At 47.1% G+C, this 15,774-nt stretch overlaps 1 protein-coding gene across 1 annotated transcript in view; it reads right to left on the bottom strand.

The window, feature by feature from the left end:
• The window catches only part of LOC119974770 (eosinophil peroxidase-like), a 62,221-nt gene that overhangs the window by 27,965 nt on the left and 18,482 nt on the right, over window positions 1-15,774 (bottom strand). The window contains exons 5-8 of the mRNA XM_038813986.1: window positions 12,013-12,145; window positions 7,025-7,154; window positions 4,715-4,921; window positions 1,970-2,324 (exon numbers count right to left, since the gene is read on the bottom strand). Coding sequence (XP_038669914.1) covers window positions 1,970-2,324; window positions 4,715-4,921; window positions 7,025-7,154; window positions 12,013-12,145 — 825 coding nt within the window. The remainder of the gene's footprint in view (window positions 1-1,969; window positions 2,325-4,714; window positions 4,922-7,024; window positions 7,155-12,012; window positions 12,146-15,774) is intronic.

Consider the following 15,774-nt stretch of genomic DNA (forward strand, 5'->3'; position numbering starts at 1 on the left):
GTTTTCACTTTCTAAATGTCCTGTTATCACTTCCTTAATAATGACTACTTCCTAATGGCAGATGTCAAACTAACTGGTCTATAGTTTCTTACTTTTTGCTTCCCTTCTTTTTTGCATAAAGGGATTACTTCAGCATTTTTACAATCTACTGGAACCTCTCCCGGTGTTCATGGAATTTTGGAATATTATAACCAACGGATCCACTATCTCTGCTGCCACTTTCTTTAAGACCCTAGGATGTAGGCCATCAGGTCTTGGGGACTTGCCTGCCTTCAATCTCAATAATTTGTTTAGTATTACTGATGATTGTTCTAAGTTCCTCCCTTTCTATTACCTCTATACTACCTGTTCCTATTAGGATGGTACTAGTGTCTTCCACATAGAAACTAAGGCAAAATGTTGATTTAATGTCTCTTCCATTTCCGTGATCCCCATTATTAACTCCCTGGCCTCATTCTCCAAGGCAGTGTTCTTCAAAATCGGGGGCACGACCCGCAGGTGGGTCACGGGCGGGTGTCGGGAGGGTCGCGGATCCGTTGTCCGCGGCGCACCCGATCGTGCAAATCCCCGCGCAGCAGCCAGTGTTTCATAACGCCGGCTGCAAGCGGCCGCGACCATGTTAAAAAAAATTCAGCCGCATTGCGCTGGCGCGCATGATGATCGGCATGCATGCACATTCCGCGAACATGTAAAAATAATTCGGCCGCATTGGACATGTGAGTCGATAATCGGGCACGCATGCGCAGTGCGGTGACTATTTTTTTAAAAAAGGGTTGCAGCTTTTTGTTTCACATGTTCTGTAGTGGTTTTTATTCATTTATTTTACTCATTTGATTTTTTTTTCCATTTATTTTATTCATTTTATTTGTTTTACAAGTTCGGGGGGGGGTGGTTTATTCATTTTTTTCATTTATTTTACTCATTTTATCTTTTATTTTTTTTTACAAGTTCGGGGCGGGGGTTTATTTGATGAAACTTTACAGGAAAAAAATTCAGAACTTTGGAGTATGAAGACTCCATACTTCCGACACAGGAAGGCTTCACCTTCATCCAACAGGTTCCATTGGAGGAGCATGTACGAGGGCCACAGGGACCCAAAACCATTTCCTCCATTTTTGGCAGCAGCAAACAAGGTAAGAGAAAATGGTGGGCCGTGCAGGTCGGCTGGCGTGGGTCGCGAAGGTTGGCTGGATTGGGTCCCAAAGGTTGGCCGGTTGGTAAAAATGGGTCCCCGGAAAAAAAGTTTGAAGAACACTGCTCCAAGGGATCAACATTCACTTTAGCTACTCTCTTCCCTTTTATGTGCTTCTCAAAGCTTTTGTCAGTTTTTGTTATATTTTACGCTAGTTCTCTTTCAGAATTTACCTTTATTCTTTTAGTAACCCTTTAGTAATCATTCACTGAGATGGAATACCACAAGAAATTTCTTTAGCTGAAAGTAATATCTATGATTGGACAATTCAAAATTACCTTATACAGATGATCTAGGGGTCAGTTTATTTAATTATTAAATCTGATGAGTCAATACGCCCCTGGTTCTGCTAATTGATTTGTTGAAGTCTTCTTCCCATGACCACTAGAAGAATTCACAGTGCAGTGCTACAAGGTGGCCCTGAAATTCTACAGGATTTCCTGAGAAACAGGATATACAGTTGAAAATTGAGTTATAATGAGAGACTGGCAGAACTACCATTCTGGGGGCAATAGCGTAGAAATTGGTGCCTTTTTTTCTGCCATTGCTAATATGGCTCCTGGTGCTCTTTTGGTTCAAAAAGTGCACACAACCAATATTTTGGAAGCTTTGTCATCCATTTTAAGCCTGTAAACCAATTTCTAGGCCAATATCTGCAAACATTATTCAATCTAAATGCTTGTAATGTGTGTTAAACAATTGTAAGGGTGCAGCTGTGCAAATGAAAGGAATGCCCCATATGGAGATGTCATGGGACAGGATCCAGCCTTTACTCACCACCTAGAAAGCACGGAGTTGAATTTTGACCAGTGACACAGCCTTCCTCCATTCTGCCGCAAAGGTTGCTTGAAATGTTGTTAAATGGTAAATATTCTCGTCCATTGTCAGAGAATACATGATTGACAGCTAACAGGCCAAGCTCATTGGTGAGGTTCCTGAGTTTGTTGGCCAAACAATCTGTGCTGCCGTAGACTTCATTAACATCAAGGAAAGAGGTCAGGGCATTGATCTGCTGACGGGTGTTAAAATCTCCGAACAAAGAACCCAGTTCACCGCTTCCACAGGCAGGAGCCGATCGGATGAAAGGGAAACATGTGCTGCGATCAGTGATCCTGGTGTCATTTGCGGGTATCTGTCAGAAAAGATTCAGACCACATTTAGAAATTATTAACCACAGCCAGTTCTACAAACAATAACAAGAGGAATATAAAAATGATTAGTGGCAGTTTTAGTTAGGCTGTAAACTGGTTTAGAATTAGAACACAGAGCATTTTTTTTGGCCGGGATTAGGTGAAGATGGAAGAGGTGGCCATTTTGGATGGGCCCAGCTTGGCCATGTTTTATTGGTGGTGAGTAATGGCTGGATCCAGAAATCCTGTTCCATGCCATCTTCATATGGAACATTCCTTTCAGATGCACAGCTGCACCCTTGCAATTGTTTAACACACATTACAGAAATTTAGATTGAAAGATGTTCGCAGTTATTGGCCTAGAAATTGATTGGCAGGTTTAAAATGGACGCCAAAGCTTCTAAAATAGATGGATGGTTGAGCGGAGTTTGGGTTAGACGATGATGGTGGACCTTAGCAGAGGGGGAGGTCAGAAACCTCCTGCAAGGATTGTAACATGGAATGTGCGGGGGTTAAATGTTCCGATTAATCGGTCTTGGGTGTTCGCGCACTTCAAGAGTTTGAAGGCAGATATGGTTTTCCTGCAGGAGATATATCTATGGGTGAAGAGTCAGATGTGATTAAGGAAGGGATGGGTGGTACAGACTTTCCACTCAGGGTTTAGTTATAAGTCGAGGGGGGTTTGCAGTACTAGTCAGTAAAATGATGGCATTTATGATGGCCAGGGAGGTGCAGGTCCAGGGGGCAGGTTTGTGATGGTGAGTGGGGTTTTAGCGGGGCAGCGATCGTTCTAGTGAATGTAAACTTACCCAACTGGAGTGTATGGGGTTGATGCAATTGGGGAAGGTGTCCGGGCAGGATGGCTTCCTAGTTAAATTTCATATGCAGTTTTTGGTGGAGTTGGCAACTTATCCTTTGATGTTGAAACAATTGTTGGCGAAGGGGGAATTGCCCGCTATGCTGGCACAGGCTTCTACCTTGTTTATCCCCAAGGAAGCCTTTTGTGAGCGGTGGAGATTGTTCCTGTCCGTGTACGAAGATTTGTTTGTCACCACTGGGGAGGGGGGATGGTGGTGGGTGAAAAAGAGGGAAAATTTGACAAACTGCATGTGACATGATTATTTTGAGGTGTTATGTTTTGTTTATATTTGACTGTTTGGAATATATTTTTTTAAAAGAACACAGCGTATGAAGGTAAACCTCTGTCTGGAATCAGTGCGTGAGAGTACACGGCAACAGGTTTTCTCGTGCTAAAATTCAACTAACTATAGTGACAAGATGTTAATTATTACAAGCGGGAGGTAATTTGGGCCTATTGGGCCTATTAGACCAATTGAAGCCCTGAAGTGGTCTATTGATAGCTACTTAAATGCCTATTCCTGCCAGCAGATGGATTCTTTGCCACCTGGGAATGCTGTTCAATAGGATCCGGGTAGGTTACTACAGGGATTCCTTCCTGACCTGGTACCCTGCAACTCATTGCAGTAAAGGCCATCCCTGCTCTCATGATTAACCGTGCCCTCCCGACTTCATCGGGGTCAGCCTGGTTGGCCTCGGTGAGCCTTGAACTCACTTCTGCATTCTGGGTCTGCTCCATCATGGCTGGACTAGGGACTGCTGCAGTCCCAGTAGTGGCCACTATTCCTAGTGGTGCATGAGAATTCACCCATGGTGACTGCGGCTGGCGGAGGCGTGGTTTCCCCCAATCTTCTAGCCAGTGGGAGAATCCAATTTGTCTCCATGGTGTCTGTCACCCATCACCCTGCATATAGAATCTCAGCCTTGGTATACAGTGTCCATACCTGAAGCAGGCATTTGACCATCTCATCCATGCAAGTAAGGGCCCCAATACATTTTTGAGTCTTCGGCTGTAATATTAGTCAGCCAAGAGCCAGTTTCACACAGGAAACCAAGCCTGCATGTCACCTATTTGGTTGTTAAGCTGCAAACAAGACAATGTGACCCCATATCAAAAGGCCACTGGCAGACACCAATTACCACTGACAAATCTTTACCGATCTGTGCAGTTCTCCCCTCCCAATGGATTCTGATCCAATTGGAACCCCATCTGCCAGCTCAGGGTCTAAAAGATTCAATAGCACAATAGAACGGGGGACTGTGTTAGTGTTTGGGGAGATGTCTGTAAATTAGCACCCTTCTCCTTATCCACAAAAAGGAAATTATAGCCCATTTCATCTTTCTATTCTGAGGAACATAATCCTTCAAATTATTACCTTCAAAACCCTATTTCATTACTTGTGTATTTCTTGTTTGTGGGATCATTTTGCCCAATCGCATTTTGGTAGATTGTTGGCCCAGGATTTCTTTCATTTTGGCCTGGGCGCAACAGCAAAAACTCAACATCCGAATGAAACAGAATTGCAGGTCTCACCCTTATTGGGAAACAAGGACTTCTCTGAACACACGTTCTCTCACAGTCGATGCCATCATTGAAGGTTTGGAGGCTGCCAGAAAAAGGACTTAAACTCATGTCGTGATCGATCCACTGACCCCACTGCATAAACAAATGGCTTATGTCTGTATCTGAGACGATATCTTCATTGGATGTTCTCAGGATTTTGTTGGACACGTCACGAACCTACAGCAGAAGTGTAAAGCACGCATTACTTCACTACAAGACAAAGATTTAGAAGCATCTTTGATATGCTCTCACCTGCTCTCCTGTGACATGTTAATAATGAAAGCACTGACTAAAGGAGGGCCAGAAGTTTACATTTCTTGGACGAATACGCGCCCAACCTGGATGCACATAGAACTGCGTGAAAAGATGTCAAGCATGTGCCCCAATGTCCTCGCGCACTGGTTGAATATTTCAGTCGGCAGGTGTGTGGCCATCAGAAGGCCGCTTGCTATTGGTGGCACAGTGGTTAGCACTGCTGCCTCACGCCACTGAGGACCTGGGTTCAATCCCAACCCTGGGTCATTGTCCATGTGGAGTTTGTACCTTCTCACCGTGTCTGCGTGGGTCTCATCCCCAGAACTCCAAAGATGTGCAGGGGTAGGTGAATTCGCCACGCCAAATTGCCCTTCAGTTGGAAAAAAAGAATTGATACTCTAAATTTATATTCAAAAATGAAGTGTTCCCGCTGACGGGCAGCCACGTTTGCCTATTCTGGTGCCATCTGATCTCGATTTTACGTGACCCACTGCTCTTACGGTTGGCGGACGGGCCGAGTGGCCAGGCGGCCTTTGTGTTTTCATTGCAGCCTCGATCCAGGGCGAGGTGAATTATCAGGGCTGAATTAAAATTTTGAAAACGGGTCTGGGGTCTGATGTTTGTGTTGTATGGGCTGCCTGGACATTCTTTGCAGTGCTTTTCCACCACACTTTATTTTTTACAGGACTGTAGCTCTCGGAGACATCTCTGCATCGGCTATCTCCCCCCCCCCCCCCCCCACCCCCCGAGGGAGCACATTAGAAGTGCCAGCCCCTGAACCCTCCCCTTTCTCTGTGCCCTCCCCCTTTTAGCCCTCATCGGCAACACTGAGCCTTTCCCAGTGCGCGTTTCATTCCCACTAACTGGACAGCCAGTGTGAAATCGTGTTCCGGGGCTGCTCGCAGCCTGAAGCACATTTCATGCCAAGAGTGCGCTCGCTCGACAGGTAACAGATTTAGGAAATCCCATCACACTATAAAGTACAGTGAAGCTCCAGTGACACCCAATAAGAGATGAAGATTGTTTTTATACTGTCTCACTGGTGGATCATTTCTTGCACCAATCTGCACTACAGCCTTACCAAGTGAGGCCGCAAACCTTCAGAACAGTTATCATTGCACCAGGAGCAGTTTCTGCTGCGTGCTTGCATCCATTTTAGGAATTGGGTTCATTCAATTCAAAGATAACCCAGGAAAAGAAGCCGTAATTCTTCGATTCTATTTTCCTGCTAGCGGCACATCCCCGCCTGTGGGATTCCTGGCAACATGGGGAGGCTTCAATGGAAAATCCCATTGACAAGTGGCGGGAAGGTAGAATCCAGCCGCCAGCAAATGGGGCACCGCTGAGAAACACGTGACGAATCAAGCCCTAAATGTTAAAAGATGAAAAGAGAGCTTCATCCTATCTGATTGGGCTGGATTTGCACGTAAGACACTGTATTAATGCTTTTCACTGCCTGTCCTCAGTGTTAGCACTGCTGCCTCACAGCACCAAGGAGCCGGGTCCAATTCCAGCCTTGGGTGACTGTCTGTGTGGAGTTTGCACTTTCTCTCTGTGTCTGCATGGATTTCCTTTGGATGCTCTGGTTTCCTTTCACAGTCAAAAGATGTGCAGATGGATTTGTCATGCTAAATTGTCCCTTCGGGTGAATTTTCCACCTCCCCAGCCGTGTGTTTCTCGGCGGCTCGCTGTTGCTGGCAGCGAGATTTTCCGTTCCCACCACTGGCCAATGTGATTTGACATTGTAGCCACCCCATGCCACCGGCAAACCCACAGGCAGGAGTGTGCTGCAGGCAGAATGGAGAATCCTGCCAATGGAGAATTCACACCTTCTTGTTCAAAAGGTGAGATGGGGTTGCGGATATAGGGTAGGGGCTGGGGTCTAGGTATGGTGCTCTTTCAAAGGGTCAGTGCAGACTCGATGGGCCAAATAGTCTCTTTCTATACTGTAGGGATTCTGTGATTCTATCGTGGGGTTCTTGACAGTGAATTGGATTTGTTTGTGTTTGATGTGTGAACCGTTACCAGTGGCAAAACGGATCCTGATTCTCTTCTGCCTGGAGTCCAGCCCAGTGGAAGTGAAATTCCATCCTCATAGCGAGCTGGGAGCCATCGGGTCAGTGCTGTGTTAGACGATCCGAGGCGAGGCTTCATCCTGAAATACGGAAAATGAAAATGTCCTTAGTTTCCCCCAGTGCATCACACCCAAACATATAACTCAGCTTGAATTAATAAAACTCATTAGCTCTTGAGAAACCAGCTCCAACCTTCCGGGCGCGATTCTCCGCCTCCCACGCCGGGTGGGAGAATAGCGGGAGGGCCTCCCGACATTTTTCACGCTCTCCCGCTATTCTCCCCCCCCCACACCTGACCCACGCCACGAATCGCCGCTCACCGTTTTTTACGGCGAGCGGCGATTCTCCGAGGCCGATGGGCCGAGCGGCCAGCCCTTCACGCCCGTTTCACCACGGCAGCAAACACACCTGCTCGCTGCCGTCGTGAAACGGGTGCCAGATGCCCATTTGGGGCATCTAGAGGCCCGATTGGCACGGGAGCACCACGACTGTGCTCGGGAGGGGACAGGCCCGCGATCGGTGCCCACCGACCGTCGGGCCAGCGTCCAAAACAGATGCACTCTTTCCCCTCCGCCACCCAGCAAGATCAAGCTGCCACGTCTTGCCGGGCGGCTGAGGAGAAAGACGCCAACTGCGCATGCGCGGGTTGGCATTGTCCAACCTGCGCATGCGCGGCTGATGTCATCGGCCGCGTTGGCCGCCGTGACGCTTGACGTGCGGCCTTGACGACCGTCCTAGCCCTGCCCGGGGGGGAGAATCAGCCCCGGAAGTGGCCGTGAAGGCTGCCGTGGGTCACGGCCTGTCCCACGGCAGCCTTTACGATTCTCCGCATGTGTGTCCAGTCCTGGGCACAGCAATTCAGGAAGCATGTGAAGGATTCGGAGAGGGTATAGAAGATTTACTCAGATGGCTTCAGAGGTGCGGAATTGCATGCCTGTCAATAAATGGAGAAGCTAAGGAAGGGGCCTGGATGGGTACAATACATCAATACTGTATTAAACTAGCTGGTGTGTGATCTCCAGGAGGTATGGGAGAATGTAAAAAAAAACACGATTGCAATAGACACAGTTGAGGAAGTCAAAGAGCCATAGAGGTCTATGGCACTGGCCCATAGCCTTGTACGCCTTGGCATCGCAAGTGCACATCTAAATACTTCTTAAATGTTGTTAGGGTTTCTGCCTCCACCACCCTTACAGGCAGTGAGTTCCAGACTCCCACCACCCTCTGGATGAAAGGTTTTCCTCACATCCCCTCCAAACCTCCTGTCCCTTACCTTAATCAATGCCCCTCCACAACAGGGAAACGTTTCTTCCTGGGGAATCTATCTATCCCGTTCATAATTTTATACATCTCAATCATGTCCCCCTTCAGTCCCCTCTGCTCAAAGGATAACAACCCCAGTCTACCAATTTCTCTTCACAGCTAAAATACTCCAGCCCAGGGAACATCTCATAAATCTCCTCTGCAATCCTTCCAGTGGTATCACATCCCACGATAATGTGGATTCAAGAACCGCACACAATAGCCTAGCTGTGGCCTCACCAAAGTTTATACAGTTCCAGCATAACCTCCCTGCACTTAACCTCTGTGGGCGCAATCGTACAGTCTTGTCGCACTTGACCCGGGACTCAACGAGGTCGTTAAATCTCGTAAGAGGCCTCTCGCGGGATTTGCGATACTCGGACACCTCTCGAGATCTCATGGGTTGATGCGACTTGGATCGCGCCCTCACTGGGCAGGATCCAGATTTGCATATTCAAGTGAGTAGTTAGGCTCACTTATATATGTCTTTGCTGGAGTCTCCCAACACTCGTGATTGAACACCCATCTCTGGCAGCCTTTGCCATGGCAGTGTTTAGCACTGGTCCATACACACGTGGACCAGGTTTAACAGCACCCTGAGGGGGTCGCCCAGGCCACTGGAGGCTGCTGGGTGGTCGGGTCTGGGCAGGGTGATAACGTGGCATTCCTGCTGCCACCTAGGTATCTTGGCATTACCATCTGGACATCTTGGCATTGCCACACTAGCACTGACAGGATGCCACTGCCAGGCTGGCAGGGCCACTGCCATGGTACCTAGGTGGCAGGTTGCCCATCCAGGATCAGGCCCATGGGTGCCCTGCCCTTATAAGTTCGGGCATTGGGGGAGACTGCAGGCCACGGAATTCAATCCCTGACAATTCCAACCCTGGCGTTCTTCCACCTCCCCTCTGGTGGAAGAGGCCCACCATGGTGCCCTGATGTTTGCTGCCCCTGCTTTCTATTACACAGTCATCTCCCCGAACAGTATCCAAAAAAGGGTGGGTGCAATTCACCCAGTGAGGGCGTGATCCAAGCATTGCGGTCAGGTGACTTGCAATTAGCCCGGCACAAAATCTATTTATTTTGGGCCTTTCCCTTGGTACTCCCAGCGCAACGGGATCCCTTAATTGGAAATGTTCTTTTTAAATTGACTTGAAGAAAGGAATGTCAATCTTCAGGTATTTATTGTTTGGGTGTATGAGAAGTGTTGGACGGGCTCTTCTGGGCATTTGGATAGAATTGCTGGCTTGCAAAGATTTGCATTTTAAACAGACTTCAGAGCTGCGGAAGTTAACAATAACTGCTTGGCCCAAAAATGCAAGTCAACCTTTGTAAAAGCAGCTTCATTAATGGAGGAAATGTTAAACTCCCGCTTGAGATCAGAAGAGGTAATTGTTGTGTTATGCTGCTTCGGATAACACAGGCTGCTACTTGATGCAGTCTTAACGAAAGGATGCTCCAGACTCTGAAATGAGTTCAACGTGTTTATTGGACAATTAACACAGTTCTCAAATGAATTCGACTCTCTGCTAATCTAACTGTAGTAACTCAGTCTAACTGTACCAGCTTGGTCTAAGCCATGTGCTGGAGTGTGATGCTGCTGATCAACCCTGTCTAACTCCCTAGATGTCTGTCTGTGGAAAGAGGCAGGGTGTGAGTGCCTCATCCCTTTTATAGTGTTTATGTCATGCCCCCTTGTGTGATGCCACCACTGAGTGTCCTGACTGCCCATTCGTTGTGTCCTATTCTGAGTGTTCATTGGTTGCATGTTTGCATATCATGACAGTAATGAGGCCAAGAATGTCAGTCGATGAAAGACAACTAAGGATTCAGCTGAGATAAAAGATGGGAAATTGTACTTGGCCTTGTAAAAAACATAAACAAACAGCAGCCTAAAATTTACAGGTGCAGTTCCACAAGCTCTGTTATTCCCTCTCTAAGTATCTCTGTCTCTATCTCTCTTTCCCTTTAAGATGCTCCTTGAAAACAACCTCTTTGACCAGGTTTTTGGTTGCATGGTCAATGGTGCACAGCCTAATTTTACCTCATAATATTCCCGTGAAGCACATTAGGACGTTTTATCACATTACAGGTGCTAAATAGTTATTGTTGTTAGTTTCAGTCTAATTTCATTCGCTTATGGGTTCTAGCATAGGTACACTGAATTCATTATAGATTCTCAGTTGAAATATATTGATTATAGAATCTACTTTGGACTTAATCGATTTATGAACTACACCCGGTATTCATTTTAAAATTAATTCTTCAATTATTTGGGTGATTGATTCATTTTTAGGCACGTTCTATCTCCATTCGGCCGTTAGTTCATTATTTAAGACTCAGGTCAACTCTCTTTAGTCCGTCATGTCTTTGGAGAGGCAATCAGTGGCGGATTGTCACTCCATAGCCACATATCTGTGCTTAAAGTGGAAAGCACCTGACTTGCCTGGCCTTCCTGACTTCAGGCCGGATGAGACTGAAGAAGCAAAGTGCTTCCCTGACACCACGGCAAAGGGGAAAAGGAGTAGGGCAAATGAAGACACACACCCTTTTTACAGCACAAGCTGCCGTAAAGCAGGTGAGTTCCGGACATGGGGGACCTCGACATGGGGGGGGGGGTTTCCGGACCTGGGCAGGGGGGGGAAAAATCCAGACGTGGGAGGGGATCTGGACATCGGGGGTGGGGGTGGGTGGGATGGAGATCTGGACATGGAGGGGGGACAGCAAGTCGGACATGGATGGGAAGGGGGGTGATCCGGACATGATGGGGGATACATACATCTGGGGGGGGGGTGCATGGGGGGTTAGACGTCAGGTAGATGAGGTGGTTGGACATCAAGGGGGATGCAAGATAAGTCGGGGGTGGGGGGGGGGGGTCAGGTAGGAGGTCTCTTTCAGGTCGAGTGGGCAACATTATGGTCGGAGGGGGTAGCCAGGCCAGTGTGTGGGTTGGGCCTGGTCATTTCGGGAGGGGTGATCAGATCGAGGGGTTGGGGTGGGGGGAGGATATTCAGTGTGGGTGGGGAATACCACAGCAGGTGAGGTGCTTAGTTGCGAGGGCTAAGGTGGGGATACCATGCAAGGCTCACTCATAGTGTTTTAACTAGTTACTCTAAAGTCAGAAATCTTTCTAACCCTTTCTAAGTAACCATCAGGGTAAAAATGGCAGAGCCATCTGAAATTAGCAATTTAAATTGCTTAGCTGACTGCTTCTCAGCCCAGCACTGTCCAGGGCAAGTTAGCATTTCTCGACAATTGCTGGGCAAACCCTTACCAGAGAACATCTGAGATGGATTCCCCAGTGTATCTTTGAAATGACCCCCCCCCCCCCAAACACTTCCGAGGGGAGCCAGGTGGTTATGGCCCATTGTGTCTGGAATCCACATCCAAACATCATATGAAAATAGAATATTGACAATTTTAAGCTACACTAACTTCATTAATTTAGAAAAACATGTTTGTGTTTTCTTCAATGGATTCTTCAAAAGAATTGGTTGCATATTTCACAGACCACAGTTTATCATAAAGAAATATTAATCAGGATGAAGGTAGAAATATTTAATGAATGGCTAATTTGTTTAGCAGTTAATCACTGAAGGTGACAGGATAATGGTCACCAGCAACATCCATTCTTACCTATTGTTGCAGACAGAGGTGAAGGTCCTGTATCGATTTGACCAACAGTCATCTTTACAGACTGGGGGCTGACGTATGGCTCGACAGCCCGTGACGTGTGCAATGGTGTCCAGGTCACTCGGTGATAACAAATCTGCAGGAAACATACACTCTTCATCAGTTGCAATCACTGAAAAATTCACACTATTTGCATCAGTTAAACAACAATCTGGCTTTATGTTACAACAGAAGCATCAACAGATACAGGTGGGCGGCACAGTGGTTAGCACTGCTGCCTCACAGTGCCAGGGACCAGGGTTCAAGTCCAGCTTAGGTGACTGTCTGTGTGGAGTTCCCACTTTCTCCCCGTGTCTGTGTGGGTTTCCTCTGGGTGCTCCGATTTCCCCCCACAGTCCAAAGATATGCAGTTTAGGTGGATTGGCCATGCTAAATTGTACCTTTAGGCTCCAAAGATGTGTAGGTTAGGTGGGGGTACAGGGATAGGATGGGAAGGGGCCTTGGCGGGGTGCTCTTTCGGAGGGTTGAGGCACTCAATGGGCCTTCTGCACTGTTGGGATTCTATGAAGTTACCGTTGGTACCTTTGTGGCCCTATTATAGAGGAGGTGGTGACACAGTGGTAGACTAGCAATCCAGAGATCCAGCGCAAGATCTGGGCACCTGAATTCAAATCCCACCACGGCCATACAGAGAAATTAGAATTCTTTTTTTTTTAAATCTGGAATTAAAAATCTAATGATGAACATTTTTCCTATCTAATTTCACTGACGTCATTTAGAGAAGGAAATCCACCAACCTTACCTGTTCTAGCCTACATGTGACTCCAGACCTTTTCCACCTGGTTTCACTGATGTTATTAGAGAAGGAAATCACCAACTTGTCTAGTTCTAGCTCATATATAGTTTGGTGAACGTTTGACCCCCTCCCCCCTTCCGGTTTGGCATAATTGTAAGCATGGAATGGGGTGCTGATCTAAAAAGAGTATGGCGGGCGGTGGGTACCGGAGCAATAGGTCACAAGGTGAAAGCATTGAGGGAGAACTAGGGAATAGGGCCAGTATGGCTCTGAGGAAGAGCAGACAGGGAGATGTTGCTGAAAACAGCGGGTCTGGTGGCCTGAAGTGCATATGTCTTAATGCAAGAAGTATAACAGGTAAGGCAGATGAACTTAGAGCTTGGATTAGTACTTGGAACTATGTTGTTGTTGCCTTTACAGACACCTGGTTGAGGGAAGGACAGGATTGGCAGCTAAACGTTCCAGGATTTAGATGTTTCAGGCGGGATAGAGGGGGATGTAAAAAGGGTGGCGGAGTTGGGCTACTGTTTAGGGAGAATATCACAGCGGTACTACAGGAGGACACCTCAGAGGGCAGCGAGGCTATATGGGTAGAGATCAGGAATAAGAAGGGTGCAGTCACAATGTTGGGGGTTTACTACAGACCTCCCAACAGCCAGTGGGGGATAGAGGAGCAGATAGGTAGACAGATTTTGCAAATGAGTAAAAACAACAGGGTTGTTGTGATGGGAGACTTCAACTTCCCCAATATTGACTGGGACTCACTTAGTGCTAGGAGCCTGGACGGGGCAGAGTTTGTAAGGAGCATCCAGGAGGGCTTCTTAAAACAATATGTAGACAGTCCAACTAGGGAAGGGACTGTACTGGACCTGGTTATGGGGAATGTGCCCGGCCAGGTGGTAGAAGTTTCAGTAGGGGAGCACTTCGGGAACAGTGACCATAATTCAGTAAGTTCTAAAGTGCTGGTGGACAAGGATAAGAGTGGTCCTAGGGTGAATGTGCTAAATTGGGGGAAGGTTAATTATAACAATATTAGGCGGGAACTGAAGAACCTAGATTGGGGGAGGATGTTTGAGGGTAAATCAACATCTGACATGTGTGAGACTTTCAAATGTCAGTTGAAAGGAATTCAGGACCGGCATGTTCCTGTGCGGCAGAAGGATAAATACGGCAAATTTCGGGAACCTTGGATAATGAGAGATATTGTAGGCCTCGCCAAAAAGAAAAAGGAGGCATTTGTCAGGGCTAGAAGGCTGGGAACAGACAAAGCCTGTGTGGAATATAAGGAAAGTAGGAAGGAACTTAAGCAAGGAGTTAGGAGGACTAGATGAGGTCATGAAAGGTCATTGGCAAATAGGGTTAAGGAAAATCCCAAGGCTTTTTACACGTACATAAAAAGCAAGAGGGTAGCCAGGGAAAGGGTTGGCCCACTGAAGGATAGGCAAGGGAATCTATGTGTGGAGCCAGTGGAAATGAGCAAGGTACTAAATGAATACTTTGCATCAGTATAACAGAAGGAATTGGTGGATGTTGAGTCTGGAGAAGGGTGCGTAGATAGCCTGGGTCACATTGAGATCCAAAAAGACGAGGCGTTGGGCGTCTTGAAAAATATTAAGGTAGATAAGTCCCCAGGGCCGGATGGGATGTACCCCAGAATACTGAAGGAGGCGAGAGAGGAAGTTGCTGAGGCCTTGACAGAAATCTTCGGTTCCTCACTGTCTTCAGGTGATGTCCCAGAGGACTGGCGAATAGCCAATATTGTTCCATTATTTAAGAAGGGTAGCAAGGATAATCCAGGGAACTACAGGCCGGTGAGCCTTATGTCAGTGGTAGGGAAATTACTGGAGAGAATTCTTCGAGACAGGATCTACTCCCATTTGGAAGCAAATGGACATATTAGTGAGAGGCAGCATGGTTTTGTGAAGGGGAGGTTATGTCTCATTAACTTGATAGAGTTTTTTGAAGATGTCACAAAGATGATTGATGCAGGTAGGGCAGTGAATGTTGTCCATATGGACTTCAGTAAGGCCTTTGACAAAGTCCCTCATGGTAGACTGGTACAAAAGGTGAAGTCACACAGGATCAGGGGTGAGCTGGCAAGGTGGATACAGAACTGGCTAGGGCACAGAAGGCAGAGAGTAGCAATGGAAGGGTGGTTTTCTAATTGGAGAGCTGTGACTAGTAGTGTTCCACAGGGATCAGTGCTGGGACCTTTGCTGTTCGTAGTGTATATAAATGATTTGGAGGAAAATGTAACTGGTCTGATTAGTAAGTTCGCAGATGACACAAAGGTAGGTGGAATTGTGGATAGCGATGAGGACTGTCAGGATACAGCAGGATTTAGATTGTTTGGAAACTTGGGTGTAGAGATGGCAGATGGAGTTTAATCCGGACAAATGTGAGGTAATGCATTTTGGAAGGTCTAATGCAGGTAGGGAATATACAGAAATGGTAGAACCCTCATGAGTATTGAAAGGCAGAGAGATCTAGGTGTACAAGTCCACAGGTCACTGAAAGGGGCAACACAGGTGGAGAAGGTAGTCAAGAAGGCATAGGGCATGCTTGCCTTCATTAGCCGGGGCATTGAGTATAAGAATTGGCAAGTCATGTTGCAGCTGTAGAGAACCTCTAGAGAACTTGCAGTATAGTGTTCAATTCTGGTCGCCACTCTACCAGAAGGATGTGGAGGCTTTAGAGAGGGTGCAAAAGATATTTACCAGGATGTTGCCTGGTATGGCGGGCATTAGCTATGAGGAGCGGTTGGAACAACAGAGGTTGAGGGGCGACCTGATAGAGGTCTACAAAATTATGAGGGGCATAGACAGAGTGGATAGGCGGAGGCTTTTCTCCAGGGTAGAGGGGTCAATTACTAGGGGGCATAGGTATAAGGTGCGAGGGGCAAGGTTTAGAGGAGATGTACGAGGCAAGTTTTTACACAGAGGGTAGTGGGTGCCTGGAACTTGCTGTCG

Source organism: Scyliorhinus canicula, chromosome 12, assembly GCF_902713615.1.
Source record: "Scyliorhinus canicula chromosome 12, sScyCan1.1, whole genome shotgun sequence".
In the NCBI taxonomy this organism is placed as follows: Eukaryota; Metazoa; Chordata; class Chondrichthyes; order Carcharhiniformes; family Scyliorhinidae; genus Scyliorhinus; species Scyliorhinus canicula.